This window comes from Saccopteryx leptura, chromosome 3 (genome assembly GCF_036850995.1).
Source record: "Saccopteryx leptura isolate mSacLep1 chromosome 3, mSacLep1_pri_phased_curated, whole genome shotgun sequence".
Taxonomy (NCBI): Eukaryota; Metazoa; Chordata; class Mammalia; order Chiroptera; family Emballonuridae; genus Saccopteryx; species Saccopteryx leptura.
Window position 1 is genome coordinate 113,877,920 of NC_089505.1, and position 17,906 is coordinate 113,895,825.

General features: G+C 42.6%; 1 protein-coding gene across 14 annotated transcripts in view; it reads left to right on the forward strand.

The window, feature by feature from the left end:
• Positions 1-17,906, forward strand: part of MACF1 (microtubule actin crosslinking factor 1) — a 370,922-nt gene that overhangs the window by 276,631 nt on the left and 76,385 nt on the right. For all 14 annotated transcript variants that reach the window (XM_066375911.1, XM_066375914.1, XM_066375912.1 and 11 more), the window contains one exon: positions 520-1,991. In XM_066375911.1, coding sequence (XP_066232008.1) covers positions 520-1,991 — 1,472 coding nt within the window. The remainder of the gene's footprint in view (positions 1-519; positions 1,992-17,906) is intronic.

A 17,906-nucleotide genomic window follows, 5' to 3' on the forward strand; every position in this document is an offset into this window, starting at 1 on the left:
CCAGGTTCAAAACCCCAAGGTCACTGGCTTGAGTACAGTTTATCCAGCTTGAGCACAGACTCACCAGCTTGAGCATGGGATCGTAGACATGACCCCATGGTCGCTGGCTTGAGCCCAAAGGTCACTGTCTTGAAGCCCAAGGCCCCTGGCTTGAGCAAGGGGTCACTGACTCTGCTTGAGCCCCCTCCCCCCCATCAAGGCACAATGAGAAAAACAGTCAATGAACAACTAAAATGCTGCAACTATAAGTTGATGCTTCTCATCTCTCTCTTCCTGTCTCTCTCTCTCTCTCTCACTTTAAAAAAAAAAAGCAAAAGTTTACTGTGTTTCTCAGATCACCATATAAGACTGAAGTATTAAATAAGATATAGTATGTCAGGGAGCCTGGCTATGTGTCTCTTTAATGGTAGGCCCTCAACATTAGTTTCCTTCCCCTAAGATTAGACCACATACTCTCAGCAAACATTTTAAATGCCATGTTCATACTTGATTGATTTAAATTTGATTTTCTCATTTCAGCTGATCGCATGAACAGACTCCAGGCAGCTCTTGCCAGCACCCAGCAGTTCCAGCAAATGTTTGATGAGCTTAGAACCTGGTTGGATGACAAACAAAGCCAGCAAGCAAAAAATTGCCCAATTTCTGCAAAATTGGAGCGGCTGCAGTCTCAGCTCCAGGAGAATGAAGAGTTTCAGAAGAGCCTCAACCAGCACAGTGGTTCCTATGAGGTGATTGTGGCTGAAGGAGAGTCTCTGCTGCTTTCTGTACCTCCCGGAGAAGAGAGAAAGACTCTCCAAAACCAACTGGTTGAGCTCAAAAGCCATTGGGAAGAGCTTAGTAAGAAAACTGCAGACAGACAGTCCAGGCTCAAGGACTGCATGCAAAAGGCTCAGAAATATCAGTGGCACGTGAAAGACCTCGTGCCGTGGATAGAAGATTGTAAGGCCAAGATGTCTGGTTTGCAGGTCACTCTGGATCCAGTGCAACTGGAGTCCAGTCTCCTGAAATCAAAGGCTATGCTGAGTGAAGTGGAAAAGCGCCGCTCCCTGCTGGAAATATTGAACAATGCCGCTGACATTCTAATCAACTGTTCAGAAACGGATGAGGATGATATCCGGGATGAGAAGGCTGGTATTAATCAGAACGTGGATTCCGTTACAGAAGAATTACAGACCAAAACAGGATCGCTTGAAGAAATGACTCAGAGACTCAAGGAGTTCCAGGAAAGCTTTAAGAATATTGAAAAGAAGGTTGAAGGGGCCAAACACCAACTTGAAATCTTTGATGCTCTAGGCTCTCAAGCCTGCAGCAACAAGAACCTGGAGAAGCTAAGGGCCCAACAGGAAGCGCTGCAGGCCTTGGAGCCTCAGGTAGACTATCTGAGGAACTTCACCCAGGGCCTGGTGGAAGATGCCCCAGATGGATCTGATGCTTCCCAACTTCTCCTCCAAGCTGAGGCCACCCAGCGAGAGTTCCTAGAGGTGAAGCAGAGGGTGAACAGTGCTTGCATGGCAATGGAAAACAAGCTGGAAGGGATTGGCCAGTTTCACTGCCGAGTCCGAGAGATGTTTTCTCAGTTGGCAGACCTGGACGATGAGCTGGATGGCATGGGTGCTATCGGCAGAGACACTGACAGCCTCCAGTCCCAGATTGAAGATGTGCGGCTGTTTCTTAACAAAATCCAAGCCCTCAAGGTAGACATAGAGGCCTCTGAGGCAGAGTGCCGACAAATGCTGGAGGAAGAGGGCACTCTGGACTTGTTAGGTCTTAAGAGGGAACTGGAAGCCCTGAACAAACAGTGTGGCAAACTGACTGAAAGGAGTAAAGCTCGTCAGGAGCAGCTGGAGCTGACGCTGGGCCGTGTTGAGGACTTCTATAAGACGTTGAAAGTACTCAATGACATGACCACCGCTGCAGAGGAGGGAGAGGCCCTCCAGTGGGTAGTGGGGACTGAAGTGGATATCATCAACCAACAATTAGCAGACTTTAAAGTAAGTCTTGCCCTTGTTTTTTAATCTTTTTCTGTCATATACATGTATTATTATTATTATTTTTTTACAGAGAGAGAGAGTCAGAGAGAGGGATAGATAGGGACAGAGGAACAGACAGACAGGAATGGAGAGAGATGAGAAGCATCCATCATCAGTTTCTCATTGTGGCACTTTAGTTCATTGATTGCTTTCTCATATGTGCCTTGACCAGGGGACTACAGCAGACCGAGTAACCCCTTGCTCGAGCCAGCGACCTTGGGTCCAAGCTGGTGAGCCTTGCTCAAACCAGATGAGCCCGCACTCAAGCTGGCGACCTCGGGGTCTCGAACCTGGGTCGTCCGCATCCCAGTCCGACACTCTATCCACTGTGCCACCGCCTGGTCAGGCTATTTCTTTTCTTGTAACTTGGAAACCAGTTGAGCACACATCTTAACTTCTGTCCCCAATTTCATTATCCTCACTTCCATCACCATCAAAAAGTACTTTTTGGAGACTAAACAGTCTCTTGACTATTTGCACAACTGGTTTGAACATATTTCTATTGTAATTTTTTTTCAGTGTTTATAACCAATTAAGGGTATAGAAAGAAATGTCCAAATCCATCTCTTACTCTAGGAATCTCCTCTTAAGAAATTCTGGAGATTTCAAATTAGCTGATTTAAAAATAGCAGTGAATGTTTCTTCCTGTTTTTCAAATTGAGGTATGGGAAACCGTAAGATAAACATGGGCTTATCTTCCTAAAGTGTTGATTTTTTTCACAGATTTCAAGGGAAAAGTATTGTTGTATTATTGATATATTATAGAATAAAATTCAAAATTCTCATGAATTATTAAGAAAAAACATGATACTTCAAAGAAATTTTCCATTTAGGGCAAATAGCTTAAGACTCCACCCCAGACTCCTCAAGAGCACATGTTCTCTGGCTGCAGGAGAGTTTGAGAATCTCTGCCTTAACTGCAGAAATGTTGTCATTCTTTTCCTCAGAATGATAATTCTGAGATTTTTGTGAGACTAACTGAAAACAATAGGGGAAGATAAAAGGAGTGGACTCCAAGTGTGAGTTCAATATATGAGCCTTTCACTCCAAGAGCTGACTTAGTTGTAAATACTTAAAAGTGCCTCACTGCTCTCTCCTTCTTCATGCACGGAGGGATTTGGAAAGAGCGCTCCCGGCACTCTATTCCCATCAGTAGTGTTGCTTATTCCCAGTTACACGATGAACACTCTGGCCATCAGAGATAAGTTGATCTCTCAGAGCCCCTTGCTGTCAGAATTCTTCCTGTTAAATACATGGATGGTGAGGTGGTGGTGTCACCAGGTCAGAGCCACGTGGTCCTGAGAAAGATCACAAGTTTATAGAAAGATCCAAGTTCAGAAAGGTGGCTGTTTCTGAAGGGCCCCTCTACGAGTTTACATTGTATTCAGCACTAAAATGAGACATTGGCTACAAGCCCTTTACCGTGTTTGGAAATAGGGTAATTTGGAGCAGCACAACTCAACATATTTGGGTTTCTTGAAGCACCCAAGTAAGGAAAGGGGAGAGAGAGAGAATTCAAACCCATGAGCCCACTTGTTTTTCTCTTAGAAACTCCCACACCTCTGTTCCCGTGGCAGGGTGGCAATCCCTGCTTCGCCATGTGTGATTTCTTTTCCTCTTCCATTACAAACATCTCAAGAGCAGAGACTCTCTTCTAGAGACATGCTTCATTGATCCAGTTTACTTGAGTCTGGGTTGCTTAGACCTCTCTAGTCAACTAAATAGATTTCTTAGAAAAGTAAAACTTATCCTTTTAGGCTTCAGAATAGTTTTATCGACTAGATTCTGGTTTATATGGGAATTGTTTTAAATTTTATTTGCCTAATTTTCTAAACACTATACTGTGAATGTTTTTCTTTACAAATGCTAGTTAACGTTACTGAAAAGATTATACTATTCTCAACTGTGGTGATATCCCCAAGAATATTAGAGATATTTGGGGCTGCTTTATATTCAGTGTTCCTAAATTAGTGTGTAGTTTGTGTTCTGTACTGTAGTTTTGTTTAAGGTCTCTACACTGTTGTACTGGTTGGATAGGTGGTGTGTATATATGTAGGGGGGCAGTGTGTAGTTTTTAGTTTGTCCCTGTTTTCTTGATATCAGGTATTAGTTTTTTGGTTTGTTTGTTTTCTTCGTTTTTGTTTTTGTTTTTTTTGTAAGAGGAGGGAAGATAGTAAGACAGACTCCCGCATGTTCCCCAACCAGGATTCACTTGGTAACCCCTCTCTGAGGCCAATGCTTGACTCAACTGAGCTATATTTAGCACCCAAGGCTGATGCTTGGACCAACCAATCTATCCTCAGTGCTTGGGGCCGATGCTCAAACCAGCCAAGCCTCTGGCTGCAGAAGAGGGAGGAGGAGGGAGCAAGAAACAGATAGTCGCTTCTCTTGTGTGCCCTGATTGGGGATTGAACCCAGGATATCCCTACACCTGGCTGACACTCTATCCACTGTGACAACCAGCCAGGGCCAGGTATTAGTTCTTAACTGCTGTTACTTCTCACTACTGTCACTGAGCCGGCCTTTAGCAATCTACCCCTTCCTTCTCATCAGTGAGCTAGAAAATGAAGTAAACAAGCCTGTTAAAATTGTGTTCAATGTGAGCTAGAACTTTAAAAGAATCCACAGGTAGGCATAGACAGCATTCAGATTTGAGAACAAGTAATCATTTCCTTTTTATTTAGTCGTGAGTGTGTTTATCTCCCTGGAACTGGTGTTGATGGGCAAGACTGGAAGGAGAGTGGTGTACTCTGTATCTATCCTCCTCAAGTCTGGATGGAAATCAGAAACCTGGTTCCACCTTATAAGGTCCTTATAAAGTCAGAGGCTTGGGGAAAAGCTTTTGGCTCCTCCCAGCAAAGGTCTTTGGTCCTGAGGGGAGGAACACACTCCTGGCTTAGCTCATGCTGAGCTCATGGGAAGTGAAAACAATGAGAGGGGGAAAACGCTGGGTCAGTTCCCCAGTTCCCTAGAGGCTGAGTCAAGGGAAGGTTTTCTTGGACCCATTCTGAGGACTGAGTCATTTTCATGATTTGAATGTGGAGTTCCTGGGTTAAGGTTCAGCAATAGATAAAATTTCCTCATACCAGCAACACACCACATTCATAAAGTGTGATTGCTTTCAGATTCAACTCGTTTTTAGTAAGGGAAAAACAGATGAAGATAAATACCAAAAAACAGCATTAGCTTTAAGTTTTCAGCTTATATATATATAATGAGGTCTTTATATATATAATGGGATCATTCTTTCCAGAAAGAAGAGGATATAAATCTGTGATGTAGGCTCTGCTTTGACCTAGCTGACTCCACTGGGGATGGATGGAATAGACAGATGAGTCAAGTCTGTGGAGAACCTCAGGCTTACTTGGGACTGCGATACTGCTGATAAATGCACGGAGAGGCAGTTAGCCTGTGGGAAAATTTATTTCCTCCTTAAATGAACATGAAAAACTATTCCTAGGAAAGCCTTTCCCTCGATTGCTTCTGAATAATTGATAGAATCTGGCCAGCCAGTGAGGAGCTATCAGATGAGAGTGGAAGAGAGTCCTTTTCCAATCTAAACAGGCAAAGACCTCAAGGCACTTTACTCGGTTCAGCGTCTGTTGTAAGTAGGAAGGAGAGGAAATCACTCCAGAACTCAAAAGGAAAATATTGAGCAGGCTTTCAGAAAACTGGAAGGAAAAGACCTTGGCTAATCTCTTCAGGAAATTCTGTTTTCCGGAACAAGAGTCTCTGGTTATTGAGGAAAAGGAATTGTATGTATATAACAGGAGACTAACAAGAAAATAGGGACCTTTATTTCACTGAAACTTAAGCCAAAGAACTCCCTCAAGGTGAATTTTCTGTGAAGGGGAGAAAAAGACTTGAAATTTGGAGAAGAAATGTATTAAGTCTAAAAATAACAAGAGGCTCTTCTTATTTTGAAATTCTCCCCATGTAGGTTTTGTAGTTAAGAATTGAGATCAGCCTGACCAGGCGGTGGCGCAGTGAATAGAGCGTCGGACTGGGAAGACCCAGGTTCGAGACCCCGAGGTCGCCAGCTTGAGCGAGGGCTCATCTGGTTTGAGCAAAAAGCTCACCAGCTTGAGCCCAAGGTCGCTGGCTCGAGCAAAGGGTTACTCGGTCTGCTGAAGGCCCACGGTCAAGGCACATATGAGAAAGCAATCAATGAACAACTAAGGTGTCGCAATGCGCAACGAAAAACTAATGATTGATGCTTCTCATCTCTCCGTACCTGTCTCTCTGTCCCTGTCTATCCCTCTCTCTGACTCTCTCTCTGTCTCTGTAGAAAAAACAAACAAACAACAAAACAACAAAAAAAAGAATTGAGATCATTCAGAGTCCTTAAATCAGCTCCGTCCCTGTACCCCTCCTGCTTCCCCATGAGCCAGCCTGACCTTTCAGTCTGGAAATATGTGCTGGTGTTGGCATCCTACTGGTGAGCAGTGTCAAGAAACCCGGATGCGCCTGACCTGTGGTGCGCAATGGATAAAGTGTCAACCTGGAAATGCTGAGGTTGCCGGTTCGAAACCCTGGGCTTGCCTGGTCAAGGTACATATGGGAGTTGATTCTTCCAGCTTCTCCCCCCTTCTCTCTCTCTGTCTCCCCTCTCCTCCCTAAAAATGAATAAATAAAAAATAAAAAAACATGCCTCATGTTGATAAAAAGAAAAAAAGAAAAAAAAAAAGAAAAAAGAAACCCGGATGCGCCATCACATACTCCATATTTCATATTTACATATTTATATTTATATGTACTGTGTATTCAGGCCATACTTCAGACTTTGGACTGTATCACTTAGTCCAAAGTCTGACAAAAAAGAACAAGTGGGAAAAATGGAAACTTTCTTAGGGTCTGTAGATTTCTCAAAAGGTTCACTTCACTGATGGTGCATTTGAAGCATCCTCGCTAGTCGTTTTTTTTCCTTTCTTGACTTTGAGGCTGCGTTGGTCTGTTCTCATCCCCAATTCAGTGTGAGTCAAGCCCAGGGTCATGGACTGCATACACTTGCAACTTTAGTCCGAAGACCTAAACTCTGTGTTTGTGTGTGTGTGTGTGTGTGTGTGTGTGAGAGAGAGAGAGAGAGAGAGAGAGAGAGAGAGGAGAACTCATAGTTGCAGCACTTTAGACCAGGAGGGTGGGGAGCTCTAACCAAGCCAGTGACCCCTTGCTCAAGCCGGATGAGCCCACACTTAAGCCCGCGACCTCAGGGTTTTGAACCCTAGGGCCTCAGTATCCCAGGTCGATGCTCTATCCACTGTGTCACCATCAGTCAGGCAAAACATTTTTTTAAAGATTTTATTTATTAATTTAAGAGAGAGAAGGAAAGAGAGAGTGAGAGAGAGATAGAGAAGAGGTAAAGAACCAGGAAGCATCAACTTGTGGTAGTTGCTTCTCGTATGTGCCTTGACCAGGCAGGCCCAGGGTTTCAAACCGGCGACCTCAGCATTCCAGGTTGATACTTCATCCACTGTACCATCATAGGTCAGGTTTTACTTTTTTTTTATTTTTCCCCAGAGAGAAAGGAAGGGGGAGGAGGGGAGGAGTGGGAAGCATCATCTCATAATACAATAGTTACTTCCCCTCTATGCTTTGACCAGGCAAGCCCAGAGTTTTGAACTGGAGACCTCAGTATTTTGGGTCAATGCTGTTTCCACTGCACCACCACAGGTCAGGCTAAACTTCTTCATTTGATTTTTTGCATCATGGAATACAAACCTGGGCTTCCCTATGAGCATATGAGAAAACTCTTGGAAGACAGAGCCTGCCATGGAGCTGAAAGTCTGCCAATTTGCACAAAGATACTTACTCCTTCCTTTCAAATAATTACAAAGACGGTATCAGCCCATCTATGTTTTTGCCAGTTAGAGTCACTAAAGAATAAAGCAAATGAGGTCAGCATTATCTACCTGCCCGTGGTGAAAAGGGAAATCACACTTGGTATGACCCGCCTGTCACTTGGAGGTTTAGGGAGTTCCAGCTTCACAGCCAAGTTAAGTCAAATAGGCACCCCAAGGCGGACCCTTGGCTTGGCTGGTTGGGTTTTTCTTTTTTTTTTTTTCTTTCCATAAACAAGACTACTCCAGTAGTAACTACTAGGGTCCAAGGAAGTAAAGAGACCCTGAAATAGGGTCTCTCAACCTCGGCACTCTTGACATTTTTGGTTAGATAATTCTTTGTTGTAGACAGCTGTCCTGTGCATTGAGGAAGTTTAGTAGCACCCCTGATCTCCACCCACTAAGTGCCGGTAGCCACTCTTCCCCAGTGACAACCCAAATTGTCTGTAGACATTACCAAATCTCCCCTACAAGGCAAAACCTCCCTCAGTTGAGAACCATTGCCCTGGAAGAAAGTTAGGCCATCTTTATGGGGGAAACTTAGGATTCAGTTGGAAAATGTGCTCATTGATTAAGTTAAATATTTATGTAGGAGGCAGCGTTCTGATAATCTGATTATGACTGTGTAATCGCAACATTTGCCTCTAAATCTGCTTTTCTTTATTTCAGGCCCTGACTGGGTTCTTTATTTCTGCTGGTACCAATCACTGTCAGATAAAACCTCCAAGTCATGTTCCTTGGCATTTGCAGTTTAGTTTGCGTAGAGTTGTTGATGCAGGTGTTGGTTGAGGATGCATTTCTAAAAAGAAGAACTTCCTTTGTGGAAATATTCAGGGAGCCTCCTTGTACTGTGCCTTTAAGAGGGGAGACTACAGTTTGTCTGTTGTTCTCAGCTCCGAAACTCACAGCTTGGCTGCTGGTATTTATAACCCTATGTGACCACCCCCATCCCCCTGCCAAGAATTCCAATGTTCTGTAATAATCCTCTCTACCCCCACCGTAGGAACTGGGTGGGGAGAAGGTAAAGGATCCTTTAAGGCCTTTAGGTTTGCTTCATGTTGAACTTTTCCAGTCCCATTTTTAAGTATCGTTAGTGGTCCAGGTACCAACATCACAAGCAAAATCCCAAGATTACAGCCTTTACATCATCTGAAAGGATCCTCAGTCATGCCTCATGAAGGCAGGAAAATCTATAGGAAGGTGGTCAAGAAAGCCTTGATGGATTTCACAAAAATCTGTCTGGAAATTTTGATAGTAAAGGTGATTTTAAAGCAATTAAACAAATAGTATATCCTCAATCAAAGGGAAGGACTGAACAATTTGATTTACATTTACTGAAATGTTTCATATCTAGTGTTGGCACGTATCATTTGCCACTAAGTTTCATCATATGATTTTGTACAAGAAGGAAGAAAACTGTTTTCAGAAAAACTAGACTTATTGTTGAGTAATCAGTGAGTGGACACAGATGGTTGAGACTTTCAAAGACTTGTGGAAAAGGACAGTTTCTCTCTGTGTAGAAGAACATGGCAAGTGGTCTCAGCTTTAGCCTAGTACTGGAGCTTCAGAAATATAACCTGGGCACTTTGAAGCTAACTGGCTGGCACAGGAGCTGTGAACAGCGAGCCTCTAGGAAGTGTGATGAGTTGCGAGTTGCTTTGAAGGGCACTTCATTGTTAGAGTTGGTTGGTTCCCCAGGAATAATATGAGTCCTACAGGGAGTCGTGTCAGGTCACTGCACCAAAGCGCCTCTCCTGACAAACAGATTCTTCCCAAGCCTCAGCTGTCCTGGTTGGAGAAACCTAGCTATGGGGAGAATGTGCTCCCTCCCCACCTTCCTTGATACTATGCCACTGCCACTACTCAGTGTCTTTCAAATAGCAGTCTCTGGTTTGGCTGTAGAGGATTATGGGGCACACTTACTCCCTAGGACTTCACAGGCTGTTTTCCCACTACCAGTGCTGTGATTTTTTTTTTATTTTTATTCATTTTAGAAAGGAGAGAGAGAGAGGAAAGAGAGAGAGAGAAGGGGGGAGGAGCAGGAAGCATCAACTCCCATATGTGCCTTGACCAGGCAAGCCCAGGGTTTCGAACCGGCGACCTCAGCGTTTTCAGGTCAACGCTTTATCCACTGCGCCACCACAGGTCAGGCACCAGTGCTGTGATTTGAAATGTGGACCTTCCAGAACCTTGGCTACCCGGGGATGAGAATAAGTACTACATGGTGATGGTCCATGGATCCCTTTGTGGAGGTTAGGGGAAAGGAGTTTCATATTTCTTTCTGTCTGTCCTTACTGAGCACTTGTGATGGGTGCTGGGGTCTCAGAGTTACCAGTGTAGTATGGGGAACAGACAAGAAATTCAGTGGTGGTGATGTAGTGGTAAGTGCAATAAGAGAGACCTATGTCTGAATAATCTCTAATCTTAACCCCTCCACCCGCCGGAAATCAGATCTTTGAAATCCCAGTTGCAGCCTGACCTGTGGTGGCTCAGTGGATAGTGTGTCGGCCCAGAGTGCTGAAGACCCTGGTTTGAAACTCCAAAGTCACCAGCTTGAGCACAGGATTATCGTCATGATCCCAAGATCACTGGCTTGAACCCTAAGGTCACTGACTTGAACCCAAGGTTTCTGGCTTGAGCAAGAGGTCACAGGCCCCTGGTCAAGGCATGTCTAAGAATCAATTACTGAATAACTAAAGTGAAGTAACTATAAGTTGATGCTCCTCATCTCTCTCCTCCCTCTCTCTCTTTCCCTCTCTCAAGTCAATTAAAAAAATAAAAGTAAACAAAAAAAATGTTAGTTGCAGATAAGAAAACAGACTTGAAGATGTTAAGTAACTTAAGTCACATAGCAAGTAAAGTAAATGTAGAGCTGGGATGGAAAGTTCTTTTTGACACCCAAAGATCATGCTTAACCAGTGGTTCTCAACTGGAGAGGGGGCAGTTTTGCCCTTTGGGAAATATTTTACACTGTCCAGAGACATTTATTAATTATCATGACTGGGGAGTCTGCTACTCAGACTGTTATTCAGCCCACTTCTGCAAAGATAAGGGTTTTGATATTTTGCTCTCTTCAGATTCCATGACAAGTAAGAGTTAACTGATGAAATAGTTTCACTGCCTAGGGAAGCTTCCTGGTTTTCCTCCCCCCTTTTTTTGAAAATTAGTTAAGAAATAGTGTTAGTTCTGAGAGTGACTTATGCAGATCTGCTGGGTAAAGTCAGGATCTTGGTGAACTAATTTGAGTCACTGTCTAAAGAATTTTCTCCATGCTTGACCAGTCCCCACCCCACCCTGCCACAAGGCTCCTGCTGTGGAAATCAATCAGCTGTGTATCTCGAGCTGCTTCCCGTAGGGTGTGTAATGGAATGGCATCAGCCCTGCACCAGCTGGGAGTACTGGTCTCAGTGTGATTTTATCAGACTCGGTCTCTTTTGAGCTTTGCTGTTGGGAACAAAGGATCCTCTGTTCAGAATGCAGAGAGACAGTGTGATTGGACAGCCAGTGTGTATGCACATGATTCCCACGGAAAAAAAAAAATAATTATGCTGTAGCCTTCTAAGAGTTGGGCCTCCAAGGTGGTTTTCTCTTAGCTCCTATCTGTATTCACCCTTCTTTCTGTGAGTGCTTATCCCTCACCCCTCCCCAATCAATGCAGGAGATATCTAATCTGATGAATTAAATGGTGGCCTCCTTCAGAACTGGTCTACATTTATGCTCAGTCTTTTCTTTCTCTAGTCTTGGAAACTACATTTTTATCCTATTTTTCCTGTCTCAATTCCTATATGGACCATTCACTCCATCCACTTATCCCCAATACTCCTTATATATTAACACTTGAAGGCTTAATTCAAGTCCCATAAAGCCTTCTTGATCTCATCAGCTCACGATTCCTGATCTCCTAAATTGCTTAATATTTGGCCTTTATCATATACTGCCTCATGTTTGCAGTTTTTAAAAATTTTTTTATTTATTCATTTTATAGAGGAGGGTGGGGAGGAGCAGGAAGCATCTAATTTCATAGTACCTTGACCAGGTAAGTGCAGGGTTTTGAACCAGCGACCTCAGCGTTTCAGGTCAATGCTTTATCCATTGCACTACCACAGGTCAGGCCTCACGTTTGCATTTTTTGATTATATGCATTTGTCCTATCATCTGTTTTTGTGTCCCTCAAAGTAATTAGCATATTGGTTTACATATACTTGGAGTTTAGTAAATATTCAACGATTGGATAAATGCTCTTTATTTTATAAGGCCATGTGAGGATTCAAAATACTCTCTAATCTCCAAGATTCGAAGTATATATATCCTTGTGTGTCCAGAAATTCTGATCCTTGCCTGGATTTCTCACCTCTCCATCTGGTCTCTGGGAGCCCTTCCTTCTCTACTAGATAGCATATGATAAAGGAACACAGTTTCATTTTAGTGTTAACCTGAACAAAGCAAAACTAGGGAAGAAAAACTTGCTATTGCTGATGTACTTGAAGAAAGCCAGATTCTGAAATGCTGCTTTGTAATTACCCATCGCTTTAGAATCATTGTCTTTTATTCAACTAGTTGGCAATTAAGAATAGTCTTCATACTTTGACAGCTTGGTATATTGGGAAAACTTGAATGAAATATCCAGGGTTTTTTTTTATTCATTCCTTTGTTTATTTTTCATTCACTTGTTTATTATTATTATTTGCTGAAATATTTAAAAGCAAATCCAAGTTTCATATTATTTCATATATAAGTACTTGAGTATGTGTTTCTAACAGATAAGGACTTTTAAAAAAACTTAACTACAATACCATGATCATACTGAACAAAATTAACAATAATTCCTTAATAACTTCTAATAGCTTGTCCACATTTAAATCTTCCTTGTCCCCCCCCCCCAAAAAAATATATATATATATTTTTTTAACTTTATTTATTTACTTATATTTTACACAGACAGTGAGTCAGAGAGAGGGATAGACAGGGACAGACAGGAACGGAGAGAGATGAGAAGCATCAATCATTCGTTTTTTGTTGCGTGTTGCAACATCTTAGTTGTTCATTGATTGCTTTCTCATATGTGCCTTGACCGCGGGCCTTCAGCAGACCGAGTAACCTCTTGCTGGAGCCAGTGACCTTGGGTTCAAGCTGGTGGACTTTTGCTCAAACCAGATGAGCCCATGCTCAAGCTGGTGACCTCGGGGCCTCGAACCTGGGTCCTCTGCATCCCAGTCCAACGCTCTATCCACTGCGCCACTGCCTGGTCAGGCTATATATTTTTTAATAAATAAATTTTTATTAATTTTAATGGGGTGACATCAATAAATCAGGGTACATATATTCAAAGAAAACATGTCCAGGTTATCTTGTCATTCAATTCTGTTGCATACCCATCACCCAAAGTCAGATTGTCCTCCGTCACCTTCTATCTACTTTTCTTTGTGCCCCTCCTCCTCCCCCTCCCCCTCTTCCTCCTTCCCTCCCCCCCCCAAGCACTACACTCTTGTCCGTGTCTTAGTCTCGTTTTTAGGTCCCACCAATGTATGGAATCCTGCAGTTCTTGTTTTTTTCTGATTTACTTATTTCACTCCATATAATGTTATCAAGATCCCACCATTTTGTTGTAAGTGATCTGATGTCATCATTTCTTATGGCTGAATAGTATACCATGGTGTATATGTGTCACATCTTCTTTATCCAGTCTTCTATTTTTTTTTTACAGTGATTAAAGCCTTTAAGCAAACTTTTGGCCAATACAGCAAGAATCCATAAAAGAGTAGTGTCCTTAACATGTTGAAATATCCAGTTTTGAATGCTATCTATCATTTACTACCTGTGTGACCTTGGGGGAATTACTTAACCTTTGTATAGTTACTTCAACTAATAAAATATAAACAGCGGTAAATCATAACTTTGGGGGTTTTATAAAAATTGATGTAAATGAAAGTATTAGGCATATATTAAGTGCTCAGTTAATGATAATGTCCTTTTTTTTTTTTTTTTTTTTTTTTTTTTTTGTATTTTTCTGAAGCTGGAAACGGGGAGAGACAGTCAGATAGACTCCCGCCTGCGCCCGACCGGGATCCACCCAGCACGCCCACCAGGGGCGATGCTCTGCCCCTCCGGGGCGTCACTCTGCCGCAACCAGAGCCACTCTAGCGCCTGGGGCAGAGGCCAAGGAGCCATCCCCAGCGCCCGGGCCATCTTTGCTCCAATGGAGCCTTGGCTGCGGGAGGGGAAGAGAGAGACAGAGAGGAAGGAGGGGGGGTGGAGAAGCAATGGGTGTTTCTCCTATGTGCCCTGGCCGGGAATTGAACCCTGGTCCCCCACACGCCAGGCCGACGTTCTACCACTGAGCCAACCGGCCAGGGTCGATAATGTCCTTTTATTTAAAAAGGTTATTCAGTCCAACTGGTGGTGGCACAGTGGATAGAACGCCCTAAGGTTGCCGGCTTGAGTGCAGGCTCATCTGGTTTGAGCACAGGCTCACCAGCTGGAGTGTGGGATCATCGACATGATTCCATCGTTGCTGGCTTGAGCCCAAAAGTCAGTGGCTTGAAGCCCAGGGTCGCTGGCTTGTGCCAGGAATCATTGGCTCAGCTGGAGGACACCCCCACCCCACCCCCACCCTGTCAAGACATGTATGAGAAGCAACCATTGAACAACTAAAGTGTCACAACTACGAGTTGATGCCTCTCATCTCCCTTCCTCTCTCTCTTTCTCTTTTTCTATCTCTCGCTAAAAGAAAATAAAAGCTTATCCAGACCTACAAATTAGAATGTTATGAAATAATTTTATATTAAACAATAAAGGAAGTTATGCCCTTTGTGCCTAGGGATGATCATTCTCCAGAAGACTTGAGATACAGCCCAGCTGAAGAATAGATTCATTCATTTCTCCTTGGAAAACTGAAAATAGGATAAAGTAAAATTAATTTGATAACAGCAGTGAAATAAGTGGATGGACAAACAGCCTCCCTGAGCAGTTTTTGTGGGTAGTAAATGTATAGCTTGTTTCTAATTCTAGAGTAGCAATACATAGATGTGTTTAGGCCATGACTCTCTTAACATATCTTTAAATATACTTTATGTACATGTACATACATATACATGTTTACTCATTTATTCATGAATTTGTTCATATCAGAATCCCTCAGCAAATGAGTTTTTGAGACCATTTTGACCTTGGCTCATGTGCTCTACAAATCAATGGTATTTTCTTTTTTTATTGTTCTTTTTTTTTTATTGCAATAGAGAGAGAGGGAGAGGGAAAGGCAGGAAGGTAGAGGGATGACACAACTCATAGTTGTGTCACTTTAGATGTTTATTGATTGCTTCTCATATGTGCCGTGACTGGGGGGCTCAAGCCAAACCAGTGATCTTGGACTTTAGGCTGGTGACCTCATGGTTTCAAACCTGGGCCCTCAGTGTCCCAGATTGATACTTTATCCACTGCACCACCACTCATCAGGCAAATCAATGTTATTTTTATAATCATTAACCAGAATTAACCAGAAGCCAGCAGCAGCTCAGTGACTTCCCTAGTCATAGTTACCCATCAGATCAGCTTTATTTTTTTTAATCTATTATATATTTATTATATCTGCTCTTTTTACTTTTTTTTTTTTTTTACAGAGACAGAGTGAGTCAGAGAGAGGGATAGACAGGGACAGACAGACAGGAACGGAGAGAGATGAGAAGCATCAATCATTAGCTTTTCATTGCGCATTGCAACACCTTAGTTGTTCATTGATTGCTTTCTCATATGTGCCTTGACCATGGGCCTTCAGCAGACCGAGTAACCCCTTGCTGGAGCCAGCGACCTTGTGCTCAAGCTGGTGAGCTTTTGCTCAAACCAGATGAGCCTGCGCTCAAGCTGGCGACCTCGGGGTCTCGAACCTGGGTCGTCTGCATCCCAGTCCGACGCTGTATCCACTGCGCCACCGCCTGGGCAGGCCCATCAGATCAGCTTTAATGATTTCAGGGCCCTTGGCCTAATTAGCTTTTAACACAGACCACGTTCTCTCCTCTGTTGCCGTACAGTGGCAACTACCAAGTCAGCATCTTGGGAAGAGACACCGCTTAATATTAATAAGTTGTTAATTAAAACATTAAGATGTGAAGGGGGAAATGTCTGCCTAATTTCAGAGGAAAATAGCTTAAAAACAGATATAATTAATCTCTCTGCATATACCACATCAAGATGTTTTATAAAAGACTAGCTATAATTCTTCACATTTTCAGCAAATATGTGTTTCTAATATTTATACATATGAGTCAGAGGTGGAAAATGATAAGAATTGAAAGAAATTTGACTAATATTAGGCCTTCTCCAGCTTGAATTTATTGCACCCATTCAAATGAACCAGGTAATATCTCTTGCAATTCACTCCCAAAGGAAGAGCTCTGATTTTGGCCTAATTCTTTAAATTCAAACCTAAGTTACTTGTGATTAATGACAAAAATTTTTTTATTATCAAAATGAAAGAGACAGTTTTTAGAAATTTCTTTCCTCTGTATTATTTATTCTACCTCATTTTCTATTACTGGAGAGAGGACCCCTATAGCAAGATTCCTTGGAGGTTTGACCCAGGGACCTGTTTCATAGAAATAGCCAAGCAAATTTGTGAAATTATTAATTTGTGAAAGTTGTGAAGTCATGCAACCCTATTATTGGAAAGACTGTTCTTAGTCCCAGATGAAAGCCCACATGGTCACTTTCTCTGGAAAACCTGAACCACCAGGCTACTTTGGGCCCCTTAAACATGATTTCTTAGCACTGTTTGCTTTGTTTTCAGGCTACTTATCACGATTAAATTAAAATGAATGTCTGTCTCCCCTACCAGAATGTAAGCGTCTGACCCTGTCTTGCTCATCATTCTCTCTTAATGCCTGGAATGGTTTAGGATACATAGTAGACCAAATAAATATTTATTGAATGAATGAAAAGAAAAGAATCAGCAATACACCTTGTGAAATTATTTGCCTTAACCCTTTGAGTAGTATGAACATTCATGTATATCCTCACTCAAAGGGTTAACAAAAAACTTACTACTCATAGGGTTAAGAGGACAGGAGTAGCCAAGAGAGACAAAGACTGGCTAGGAAGGTGGCATCAGGATAGTATGGTGTCATGAAAGCCAAAAGCACAGAGCCTCAAGAAGAAGGGAAGACCAATACTGAATTTCTCACCACAGCTTATCCTTAACTCCTATAATCTAACCCAGTCCCCATCACTGCACTGAAACTGTTCTCTTGTAAGTGTTCACTGACTTCCTAGTTGCCAAGTCTAGTTAGCGGCCATGTCTAACTCATTGTACTCCTCATCTGTTATGCAGCATTTCTTAAAAACCTCGTGCCCATTTACTTCCCTGACATTGTACTCTCCATTCTCTTCTCTGGTTGCTCTTCTGCTTTCTTCTTGGTTTGTCTTCCTACCTCTCAAACACGTGCTTCCTGAAATTCCATTATCTGCCTTCTCTTCTGTCTCCACATGCAACCCCTGGGATGTCTAGCCCTTCACTGTTTATTGGAGAAGGTGTCCAAATCTGTATCTCTACCCCGAACTTCAACCTTTTGTTTGAGGGGCCTTTCTGGACACTACCACATGGGTAGCCTTTGAGTCTTCATATCGGTATGTTCTAAATTGGATTTGTTATCTTCTTCAGGTATTTTCTTCCTCCCTGCTGCTTTTTTTTATAGTATTACTATGCCCTCAGGAATCTAAGAGTAATGCTATATAGCATTATTTTAAATTTTACTTTCCCCCCTAACCTCTCACTTTCTCTCTGATGAGTTGCGAAGTCCAAATCTACTGCCTCTGCAGTTTCTTTCGCAGCCCCACCATTTTTACAAGTTCAGGCTTTCATTACCTCTTGTCTGAACTATGTAATTTTCCTAACTGATTGCTTCAGCTTCAGTTTTCCCATCCACAGCATCTACAGACCTAGGCTCAAATCCTAAGAATCCAGAAATTTAATAGCTGTGTGACTTCAGACAAGTAAGTTTACCCCTCCAAGATTCATTTATAAATTGAGGATTTGGATTTTTTTTTTTTT